The sequence below is a fragment of the Dromiciops gliroides genome, chromosome 3, assembly GCF_019393635.1.
Source record: "Dromiciops gliroides isolate mDroGli1 chromosome 3, mDroGli1.pri, whole genome shotgun sequence".
NCBI lineage: Eukaryota > Metazoa > Chordata > Mammalia > Microbiotheria > Microbiotheriidae > Dromiciops > Dromiciops gliroides.
In genome coordinates, this window is record NC_057863.1 from 578,691,816 (window position 1) to 578,704,591 (window position 12,776).

Consider the following 12,776-nt stretch of genomic DNA (forward strand, 5'->3'; position numbering starts at 1 on the left):
ATACCCTTTGACCCAGCAATTCCACTATTAGGGTTTTTCCCAAAGAGATCATAAAAAAGGGGAAAAGACCCACATGTACAAAAATATTTATGGCTGCTCTTTTTGTGGTGGGAAGGAATTGGAATAAAATGAGAGAGAGACCCACAAGGGCCAGAGGCTTTTGACTGATCTACTTAAGATTAGTAGCCCCCCCAACCCCACTGCCTTTGCCCAAGTCTTGATTACATTAAATTAATGATCCATCTAAGAGAAAGAAGACATATTTAATTCTTTCAGTTAATGAAAGTATCTCTAAAGTTCACCGTTGGAGATGGCGGAAGGGCGAATCCTTAGGGTAGGAGATTCTGTGTGTGTGTGTGTGTGTGTGTGTGTGTAGTTCTTTGACAATGAGGACTCCTCAGAATAATGATTGCTGCCTCCATTTGTAATTGAAAGAAATGCTAAATTTCAGTTAGAAGTTAGAGAAAAAAATGTGATTTTTTCCCCCATTCAAATTCATGAGTTCCCTGAAATTAATAAATTCTTGGTCCCTTGGGGAAGAGAAGTGTACATGGACTTCAGGTTAAGAATACCCACTTAGAGGATGGAGTCAAAGATGAATTGAATAGTTTAGAAAAAAATGATTCTCTATAATTAACCAATATTTTAATTTAATATTGTTCTAAGCTTACTACTTAACCTCTGAACCCTTTGTAAATCTTGATTGTGGAATTTTGTCTTATTTATGAGCACCATGAATTATAACTTTAAAGTTATCTTGTGTTAGATTTTTAAATGCTTGTAGAAACATAATCTGTCTTTGTCTCTTTCTTCCCCGTCTTTGTTTTGGATTAATTTAATAAAAATTAATAAAAATTGCTTCTAGCTGGCTTATGCCTTAAATTTAGAGTACAGAATTTTTTTCCACCTATGTTATCTATGTGACCCTGGACAAATTATTTAACCTCTCAGTGACCCAGACAATTTTCTAAGCACTGATCTTTATTAGTAGAAAGAATTTCCTCATTAGGAGTTCCCTTTGATAATGAAAGCACAGGTCTGCTAAAAAATTATGAAAATTTTTTTGCTAGTAGGTAACAAACAATATTTCTAATGAAAGGATCTATCACTAGTTACAATAACCTAAACATTTTGGTCATCAGGCATACCTAGACTCTGGAACTTGTTTACTAGGACTGTCTACAGATCACACATAAACCATGCTTTCCTGCCAAAACCACCAAGTCTAACACTTTCTTGCACTACCTATGGGAAACAACAGTAAGATTCATAGGGATTCATGATATAAATATAAAAGGTTATATTATTAAAAAGATAGAGAACAAAAGGAGATACATTCATAACTATGAACTGGGGATAGAAACTTTTCCAAATAAGGCTGTAATAAAGGGAATGATCATAAGTGTGAAATAGAAAATTTCTGTTACATAAAATTAAAAAAAGGTTTGCAAAGACAAAATCAATGCAAGTAGATCAAGAAGAGAAATGTTCAAATGAGAAAAAATGTCATTGCATACAAAGTATAGAATTGATATGAATACATAAGACCAAAAGACATTGCCCTGGAGATAAGTGGTTAAAATATATGAAAAAAAGTTTTAAAATAGTTGCAAACTATTGCTATGAATATATGGATCACCTTGATTTGATGGAGGTGTCTTTTTATTCCAAAGTATTTTTTATGAAACCCTGGATTAATAGGATTAATAAGAACAAAAAGTCCTTCAACTGAACTCTAAACTGAACCCAGATAGCTAGCAGATAAAACACCCTATCTAGTGACTTCTTTTCCCTCAGGATAGTAAGTCCATATCTTATGGTGACATCTGGGAGTCCTCATCCTTGCCAAACCCTTTTTTGCAATCTTGTAAACTTATCATGATGCTTCGGTATAACCTCCATACTTGTTATAACTGAAATTGTTAAACTGCTTTTTGCTTCTGGGTTGATTTTTGTATCATACTATTGAAACTGACAATGCCCTGTAATCAGTGGACAATAAACTTTATATACCCTCAGAAAGAGAGGGGTCTCTAAACTCCCTTCTTCGGAGGGGAGTCTCCACATGATCATGGTTTCTTTCTTCTTGGGACAAAATAAATTGTTACTGTGTTTTTTCCTATCCATTCTCTGATCTGGTTTCTGTGAGGTACCTACTTCTGGTACAAGAGGCAGAAATAATCTTCTCTGATCTGGGTGTACAAATTATAGGGGTTATTATTGATGTCTCTGACCTGTTTTTTATCTTGTAGGAGGATGGGTAAAAATACTATATTTAATATTCAACACTGAACATTGTTCTTGATTACTACTAATAGTAGTATTTCACATTAAAACAAGTGTAAGGCTGCCTTAAAATGATAAAAATAATAAAAGAAGGAAATCATCAATGTTATGGGGATAGTAACATTAATAAACTGTTGGAATTATGAATTAGTCCAACTTTTTTATGACAACTGTTCAGAATTGCGGAAGCAAAGTCACTCAACTGTTCTTACCCTGTGACTCACCTGTCCTGCTGCTTACTGGGCATAGACCTTGAGGAGATCAAAGACAGAAACAAAGGCCCCATGTATTCCAAAATATTGATAGTAGCAGATTTTGTGATAGCAAAAATATGGAAACAAAGTAGGTGTTCATCAATTAGAGGGCTGAAAAAAATTGTATATAATTGTAACGGATGCAGAGTGCAGAAAGCAGAAACCAAAAATATGTACAAGGGCTATAATAATGCAAATGGAAACTGCACTAAAAGGCAGTTAAACTGGGAAGAACTGTGACGTCCAGTTTTGATGTTGGAGAACTGACGAAGTACATTTTCTTCCTCTTGGTAGAGAGAGGTCATATGATCATAGCTTTAGAACTAGAAAGGGCCTTAGAAAACATCTAGTCTAGCCCCCTCATTTTTACAGGTAAGGAAATTTAGTTCTGATATCACAAAAGTAGTATCTCTGACTTCGAATACAGTGGTCTTTCCTTGGTACAGATGAGGAACCATCAGATGGTTTCCATTTATGTAGGTTAGTTTTGTTTAAACGTTTTTCTTTGTTACAAGGGAATTTAATGAGTGTGGCTCAAAAGAAAATGACTAGAGTGTGCTCTAAAGAGAGATAAGTAAGGGAAGGTTTGGGGGCACAAGGGAGGTGCTGTACAGTAATATATCAAATACTAGAATTGTGGCAACTCAATGTGCTTAGGACTGAATTCTCTCCAGGACACTAGGGCAAATGCCAAGAAACCTCAGCATGGCAAATTTGGAAGATGTATTTTCATACTCAGTACCACTACCACCTGGCATTTCCAGATACTTGCCAATCTTGCCAGAATATGAATTGAAGAAAGAATGAGTAGAAAGGGGAATGAAACGTGTATATAACAAAAAATAGTGAAATGGGTGAAATAAATGGGTGAAAAAATTAGGACTTAAGTCCAGAAATCTAAATGATGTCTGCCTCAAAGATTTCAGAGAATTACAGAGAGGGTGAAACAGAAGATTGGAAGTAGACTGCCAATATATGTCAGCTATTCAAAAGAAAAGAGGACCACAAATAAGAAACTGTATATTTTCATAAAAATATAGGCCAGATAATTTTTATAGTTTTAGGGGGTAATGTTTTAAAAGAAGTAAACATCTCATGCTTAAATTTTAATGTAGCAGTATCTGACCTTCATTTGAATCATCACTTGAATTTGTTGGAGATAAACAAACATAGTCAATCCTCAACTTTTGCAAGGATATGATTCCTAGAAAATGGTGTGAAAGTCAAAAATAAGTGTTGATACATTGAACCCATAGGAAATAAGAGGGTTAGGTACCTGACATCCCCAAAAACTATAATCTTTCACTAGAGATTGCTCAAAATACACTTTTCTGCATATATTTTGTTATAAAGGTATAATAAAAGCTATAAAAGTTATAAAGTCATATATAAATATAGATATATGCCATATACAAGTATATAAATATAGCTATGCATATGTTATAAAAAGTTATAAAGATATAACAAAACATTAATTCTTATAATATGCACTTTTCCTAATATAGTAATTATGAAATAACCCATAAAATGCAGGGAAGAAGAAAGGAGAAAATGAACAAGAAGGAGAGGGACAGGGGCAGAGTTGTCAGAAGAACCCCAGGTAAAAAAGGGAAAAGGGCAACCTGACACCTCTATTCTCCCTTTCTACTCTGTGGTTGAACTATTTCCCCATGAAAAGCACATGCCTTAGGCTGAGTCCCTGGCCCTGGTTGATTTCAAATCTCCTTACTGGTGCATCTCTTTCTGAACTGGATGCAGTGATGGGGGCAATCTCCTCCCCTTCCTCAACTCAGCAGCCTTCCAAACTGGGATGCTCAGGAGTGAGCCCAGCTTCATGGGAAGCAGGGGAGGCAGGATGCTCACTCAGCAGTGAATGCCTATGAGAGGGTGGGGTGACCATCTCATTTACCCACAAACTTAGCCGCTTTTGCATTTTTTCAATTCTTTTATTGCATACTCAAGAGATTACTTTAGCACTTTTTGGAGCAAATTCATGAACAATTTTATAAAGGCATTCCTCCTTTTTGCAGATATTAACTTGTGCATCACGCCTCTCATTTTTTTCTCTATGGTGCATAGCAGCAAATGTACTCAGTTGCGAACATGAAAGTGAAAATGAGGTTACTAATAAAATCGCACAAATACTTGAAGTTGCAAAATTTAAATACTTGAATGTTAAGGATTGACTACATGTAGGTGTGTGTGAATATCTATATCTATATCTATATCTATATCTATATCTATATCTATATCTATATCTATATCTATATCTATATCTATATCTATCTGCACATACCTGTTTACATATATATGTAGAATGCAAGAACAAGAGAGAAGTGTAGAGGTGTATATGTGTACATATATGTGGATATATGTAAATTATACATACATACATACATACACACACACATATACATATACATATCACCCCCATCAAATGGACAAAATAGTAGTAGTGATAGTGGGCAACTAGGTGAAGGAGTGAATACTGTGATGGCTGGAATTAGGAGGACCTGAGTACAAATCTGACCTCAGACCCTTACTAGCTGTGTGACCCTGGGTAAGTCATTTAACCTCATTTGCCTCAGTTTTCACATTTATAAAATGAGCTGGAGAAGGAAATGGGAAATCACTCCAGTATCTTTGCCAAGAAAACTCTAAACAGGGCCATGAAGAGTCAAAGACAACTAAAATGATTGAACAGCAACAAAGTAGTGGTAGCAGTCATAGTAGCAACAAAAATAATGAACCAGACTTTGGATGGGCTCCAGTTTTTATTTTTTATTTATCAGTTAAACTTCCAACTCTTTTGAACACCTTTAATATTCTGAAAACAAACCTATCTCAAGTTGTATTGGTGCCTTGGCAAATTTGGGAAGAACAAATAGAATTTATCTTCTACTAAATGTGCACAAATGTGTTGTCATTTATCACAAATGAAGTTGAGTGCAATGAACCATTATTGCCGACCACATTTCTTTCAGGATGTGTCCTGGCAATTCAATACTTTCTTTGAATGGTAGTTTCTGTGAATAGCTCTTCTAATAGGGACTTTTGTATCTATCTCTTTTTAAAAGAAAAAGGCATCATAATTATTTTCAGATGATGCTGAAGAAAATTTTTTAAATGTTTTCAGAGCCACTTTATCTCATCTTATTCCTCAGTAATTAAAATTGTCCCTTTGAAATCTGCATGGTCCTATGCCATAGAGATGGCATTACCATATTGTAAACACATATGTTTGCGTGTTTGATCCAACTTAAATGCATTCATAAAAGGAGAGAAGCAGCAGTATTTGCATAAAAAGCAGGTCTCTATTTCATTTTTTTTCCTGTCTCTTGAATCCCTCATCCATGAGTCGCTGTACTTTATGTGGTGATAGAGGAGAGTTCTGCACAAGCTCACAAAACCTAAGGTAGCAACCACGCACAACTCCTGGGCCATTTATGAACATATAGTTAGCTAAAGATGGCTTTGGCCTGATTCATCCTTCACTATATTTAAAGTTAAGAACCTTGTGGCCCTCTACTTTTACAAGTCCTCCAAGTTTCCCACACTTACCCACATAACCAGTATGTCTATGTCCTGAAAAATCTTGAGTAGAACAAATGGTCACTTTTTGGGTGCCATTCTCCTGACCAAATAGGTTTGACTGTGCAGCCAAACCAATGGTTGTGCTAGATTATGAAGGTGCCTTCCATATTTGCCTTAGAAATCTTTAAATGGGTAGGAATTGGTCTTGAAGAGGACTGTAAAAATTAGAACAAGAACAAAAATTGAACAAGAAATGGTCATTTGAGTTGCCATGTATGCACATGACCTTGGCAATGAGGCACCTGATGGCAGTGAGTAGTGGTAGTCCTGCATTTATGCTGTGGGGACTTATATTTACATAGAAAATTCTTATTCTCTAAGAGCCAGATATCCTTTTGGTGTAGTTTAATTTCTTTCATGTGCAAGACCTGTACTCATTTATGTGGCAGGCCCCAGGAACCATCCTGCCTTCTCTTAGTCTTACTATCACAGCCTACACTTATAGAAATGTCAACTTTAGACCTCATCTTGCAATTCAAATTCACAGTACTGGATAGCCTATGACAACAGTAAAAAGGGAGGCAACATTCATTTAGAGCTTTGAATGAGAACACATACATAGCTTTTGCATTTCAGTTTCTAACACTTTCAAGTTAATGTGAGTCAATGTCGATCTGATGTCTTGTAACCTTCACATAATTCTGCAGTAAGGTGGAAAGAGTATAAAACTGAATACATGAACACACTTCAATCAAGTTGTCTGTTGTAAGTCATGACAGTATGATATGTTTACAGTCTATTCTTCATGTGCTTAATTCCCATTGACAGAAATCACAGGTATGAAACAAGAGTCCAACTCTTTGATTTGTGCTGGGATATGCCTGAAATTCATAATTATCCTCACAACGAATGATAAAAAACATGGAATACTGGATCTGAGACAAATAAGTGGAGGAAAACCCCCCAAGAGACTGATTATATTGACAATTTGACGCTTACAGTTATTCCCATCTTGCTCTATGAAAAATAATTTCTTCCCAATCCTGCCCAGATATAGTTTTGGCTCATTAAAATTAAATTAAACTATTTGAAGCCTTTCTCCAAATTTTTAGAAATTTCCCAAGGGCCATTCAAACTGAAATTGCTTTTGGTTCCATTTGGTTCATGGAAAATGTTCTTTCAAATGCTGGGGGGGGTGGAAACAGAATAATTCTAAATAGCAATCCCCTACCCCACAAATTACACTGGAATTTTGGTTGGCTCCATTGGTCAAATAGTTTTTCAGAAAAGATGAAGTCCAGAAGCACACAGTCCAACATCACACAGATGAGGTGAATTACAGGTGAGCATGTGAGTGTCTAATGCCATGGAATTAATGAATCCCTCTACTAAGAGGCAGTTTTGGGGTGTAAAACCCCTTATCATTTCTAGATATTTAAAGCTGTTTGTGTTAGCATTATGTTCAGAGATGAAAAGCACTGCTAACTAAAAAGGGAAATTGAGACTAAGGGATGAGGGGTAGTCTAAGAGCTCAAAGAGTCATCTCTTCCACGATGGCCTTAAAGAGTCACCATAGCATGCAACTAACCCCCTCCAGCACCAAAGTGTTCTCTTTTGTTTTGCTTCAGGAGGAAAGATTGGAGAAAGTAGACCTCTGAGAGGAGATGCTACAGACTTCCAAGTTAGTGAATGAACTCCCAGCATCACTAGGGTACTCAGGGTAGGAGGAACTAGATGAGATGATGTTTTTAAGCCTCTGCAGAGCAATGATCAAGAGCAAGAGCAGAAATGCTAAAAGGCTGAGGAATATCGACACGTAGATGTAGACGTTGGATAAATGGCCAGAAGATGAATCCACAGAGGTGGACAGGGAGGTGGGGAAGAGCTCCAGGAAAGTTCCATTCTCTACACTGCCCACAAATCCAGATGAAGGGTCAGGGTCTGACATCTTTGTGGTGTGAGAATCAGAATGAGTGAATGAAGTTACTCAGATAGGGGTTAGATTCTATAGTTCTTCATTTTTCTGTGGGAATGCTGGCATAAATAGCAGGTTGTTTTATCTGAGCCGAGGGTCTTGCTTTCCAGACAAGTACAACTGGGGATTTGGTGTCCACTGGAACTGAAAGAAAACAGAAAGAATTGAGTTAGATTGCTCAGGAAACATCTGAGATAATTCTGAATTTTTGCTTTCCTTTTTTAAGGTATATCTATATGAAACATGATTATTAAACTTAGCAGGAGCAAAGCCCAAACTCTTCCCTATGAGCAAGTATGATTTGCCACATTATGAACAACGACATGACAATGAACTTTTATTATCTCTCCGCAGTACACTAGGTGCTAGATTTCTCTAAGTTGCCAGAGATAAAATTAAAATACATTTCTTATGTCTTCCATCTGTTGCAATTTCAACACATGCTGCAGTATGAAGCTTTGTGCACAGGCCCCCAAAGATTCAAATCAAGGTCTACCTCCTCCAGGAAATTCAAATTTCACCAATTCTGAAAACCATCAGCCCACCCCCAGACCAACTCTCCTCTATCTGCGAACTCTGGGAAAAATTGCATTTGTAGTTTCTATTGGGATCACAGTTGCCTATCTTGTTTCTCCTATTAGACTGTAGCCTCCTTAAGGACAAAGATGATGTCTAAATGTTTGTACATTTTAATATGTACCCCAAACCTGTCAAGTGATTTTAGAAAGAAGCTTACTCCATCATATATTGGTTCTTCTAAACTCAAGGTAAGAAAATCACTGTTTCCCATCATTTCCATGAATTAACTTGTCAGTTGTTAACTTGAACTAAGCAAAATTTATACATATTGCATCTTTTCTTTGTGTCTATTTCCCCTTTTCTCTTCTTTCCCCTCCATACTTTTTTTCTCAGTACAGTGAGGGTTAAGTGACTTGCCCAGGATCACACAGCTAGTAAGTGTCAAGTGTCTGAGGCCGAATTTCAACTGAAGTCCTCCTGAATCCAGGGCTGGTGCTTTATCCACTGTGCCACCTAGCTGCCATATCCCTTTCATACTTGAAAGGAAAAAAAGGTTGATATTGGTGCGTAGGTTTGAGCTAAAGTGTGGTGGAGATCAGAGAACACAATCTCTCTACAGGAGCAGAGAGTATTTCTTTTTATCTTGACTTCCCCTAAGGAAAGATAGAGATGTCATAAAGTAAGAACTGGAAGAGACCTCAGATGCCATTGAGTCAAGCTTCATTTTACAAGTGAGGAAAATGAGTCCAGGAGGTGCAAAGTGACTTGCCCAGGGTTAAGTAGATAGTAAATTAATAAGGCAAGATTTGAAGCCAGGTCTTTTTGACTCTAATTCCAGTGATCTTTACAGAATACAGTTGGGTGGAAGTTATAATTATCTGGGTTCCTTCTCTGGACAGAGTCTCTGGCATTTCTTAAAAGCAAGTACAAGAAACTTTCAGTTTAGGGCAATGAGGCATTAAAGCCACTGGGGACTAGAGGGTGAGCCTAAATATGCAAAGAGACACCTATAGAGAAGATCAGTAGAAGACTCTTTTTTCATGTCCACAGAGGACACTGACATTTCCAAAGGGGGCATGCTAACACAGTGAGAAGATTTGAAACTATGCCATGGGAGAATCAGCTGAAGGAACCGAGAATATTTGGTTTGGAGAAAAGAAGACAATCTAACAAGTCACCCAGAAATATTGACCTATTATTGAACATCTACATAGCTAATAAGTTGGAGGGTCAAATATAGCTTCAGTATTTTGGAAATTAAGAAAAAGGTAGGTCTGGAGTAAGATGAGGGGAGAAAAAAGAGGTAGAAACAAATTATAATGAATTAAAAAGAGAGAAGGGTAGAATGCAGGAAAACAATATATTTTTATTGATTTCTTCTTGCCTAGAAGACTATGGATACATTAGATGGAAACTTAGGTATCACCCTATAGAATACAGGAATGGTAATTAAATGGATGCAAGCGGATATTAAGTGATACAGAAGTGGTACAATGAACACGCTCTCTTAGACGTGACCATGTGTTGGTGTTGGTCAAAGGTTACAGTACATATGAGAATCAATAAAAGGACTTTGGATAAAGGATATTTGGAAGGTGGGACATGATGATTACCTTCAAGTATTTGGAGGACTCATGTGGGAAAGTGATTCAATTTGATCTGTTTGACCCCAGAGAGTAGAACCAGGAGAAATTGGTAGCAGTTACAGAGGGACAATTTTTGTTTCAATAAAAGGAAAATCTTCCTAATAATTATAATCCACCAAAAGAGGAATGGGATTTTTTTGAAAGCAGGTCTCCATATGGAAGCCGGAGGACTACTGGTTGGGGATGTTGGAAAAAGATTCCTGCTTAGCTATGGGTAGAGCTAGACAAGCTCCGAGCTGTCTTCCTAATGGGAGATTCTGTGATCCAGTGAAGGTCTGATCCCTGGTGCAAAGTCAAGAACTGAGCTCATTAGAGGATTATATCATTTCAAAATAATTGTCTAAATCTCGTCCCCTAAGGGCACAATGCTAGTGGCAAAACAGTTCCTGTGGCACCATTCCTTTTCTCTCTGTCCTGCATTTTACCTTTAAAACTTGCATTTCCTCTCTGTTCTCCAGATCTAATTAAATATGTGATTCTTCGGGAGTCTGACATTCACTGTTTATGACCAGAGCAGTGCTGCACTAATGATCCCCAGGAAGGAGCAGCTTCTGAGGGAGCTGTCCCTGTCAGGGCAGGCTAATGAGTCTTAGCAAGTTCCTCTGGGTAGGCCAGTGACAACATCTTGGTAGTACCTAAAATAATTTGCCTCCTACAGCTCATTATGCTTTGCCTGGTGACTTTTACTCCATTTGATTGTCACGGGCTCTTAACAGTCCTAAATAAAGGAAGAATTAGAGTTGGATATTGAGTGTAACATTGGGTTTTTTAAATTGTATGACAAGGCTGCTTTACATGAGTGTAGCAGCTCAACTCTCTAGTCTGGCTCAAGTACAACTGGGAGGAAAATTAGAGAACATTTTGCCCAACCCCCTCACTTTACAGATGTGAAAAATGGGTCCCAGTGAAATGGGTCCCTGTTCAAGGTCACCTTGGTAGCCAGATACAGAGTCGGGATCTAAATCCTGTCTGATGACCCTAAATCCAGTGCTCTCCCATTATGGTAGACTTTCCTAGAGGTAATATAGAATGCACACATCATAGGGTTTGGGATCAAAAGATCTGGTTTGGAGTCCTGGCTCTACCACCCATTTCTCAACCTTTAAGAGCCTTAGTTGCCTTATCTATAAAGCAGGTATGATCCAGCTTTGCTCATAGGGCTGTTGTGTTAAAAGCAAATTGTAAATCTTAAAAAGTTATATAAATATAAATATTAGTTACTATGTTATATTATTTAATACTGTATTATATATTATCTTACACTATGCTATATACTATGCTATAAAATACCATAGCATATAGTATACCATATATATTGTTGTTCAGTCTTGTCCAACTCTTCATGACCCCATTTTGGGATTTTCTTGGCAAAGATGCTAGAGTAGTTTGCCATTTTCTTCTCCAGCTCATTTTACAGATGAAGAAACAGACAAACGAGGTTAAGTGACTTGCTCAGGGTCACACAGCTATTGAGTATCTGAAGCTAGATTTGAACTTGGGTCTTTCTGACTCCAGTGCTCTATCCACTGAGCCACCTAGGTGCCATACTATACATACTATTACATAGTATATGTAGTACATATACTATGCATAAAGAATATATGGTTTAATACATATATCATATAGATGTACTATAGTTTAGTACAGGAATTATATTTACCATTAAATATGTAATACTATAAACCATATCATTACTATACTATATACTATGCTATATTATATATTTTATACTATTGTATAGGACCTAATATAGTATATATGATATTATATATAGAATGCCACAATATCTTTTAGGTAGATAGATAGATAGATGTTTTTGAGGCAATTGGGGTTAAGTGACTTGCCCAGGGTCACACAGCTAGTAAGTGTCAAGTGTCTGAGGCCGGATTTGAACTCAGATCCTCCTGAATCCAGGGCCAGTGCTCTATCTACTGTGCCACTTAGCTGCCCCAACAATATCTTATATTTATGCTGTTATACAATACATATACTATACTATATTATCATGTGATAATGGAAAACACTGTGAACTTGAAAGTTCAATCTAAAGTACAATCTAAATATATAATTAAATAATAAAGAGTAAAATTCATAAACTTTAACATTCAATATAAATATTCATTATTTTAACTAATGATCTCTGTTATTAACTGGTAGGGAAACTGAGGCACAAAGGTACTGTCATTCTATAAAGCAGCTGAGCTGCAGAGAACAAAAGAGGCTTCATTATTTCTAGGTGCTGAGAAAACTGATCAATATCAAAGTGATTTCCTTTATAACAATGAATTCAAAGAGAATTTTTGCTTAACCTTCAAAGGTTTTTGAAAACAGCACATTGTGAGTTAATGTCACCTATTGAAATATTATATAGGAAGCCCATAGTAAAGGAAGATTTATGTAAAACATCTCTTCTACCAGATAAACTTAATATGATGATACAGAATGAACAAAGAAATATTGTATCCTGATTTTCCATTCTTCTCCTTAAATTACTTTGGAAAGTAAGGTTTGGGATTTAATATAATTTTCAAGTCACTACTTTAATTTAAAATGGCGGCAACA

At 36.6% G+C, this 12,776-nt stretch overlaps 1 protein-coding gene across 2 annotated transcripts in view; it reads right to left on the reverse strand.

Annotated features, from left to right (window-relative positions):
* Positions 1-4,503: 4,503 nt before the first annotated feature.
* The window catches only part of SERTM1 (serine rich and transmembrane domain containing 1), a 30,755-nt gene continuing 22,482 nt past the window's right edge, over positions 4,504-12,776 (reverse strand). For both annotated transcript variants that reach the window (XM_043999128.1, XM_043999127.1), the window contains exon 2: positions 4,504-8,193. In XM_043999128.1, coding sequence (XP_043855063.1) covers positions 7,699-8,022 — 324 coding nt within the window. In that variant the 5' untranslated portion in view covers positions 8,023-8,193 and the 3' untranslated portion in view covers positions 4,504-7,698. The remainder of the gene's footprint in view (positions 8,194-12,776) is intronic.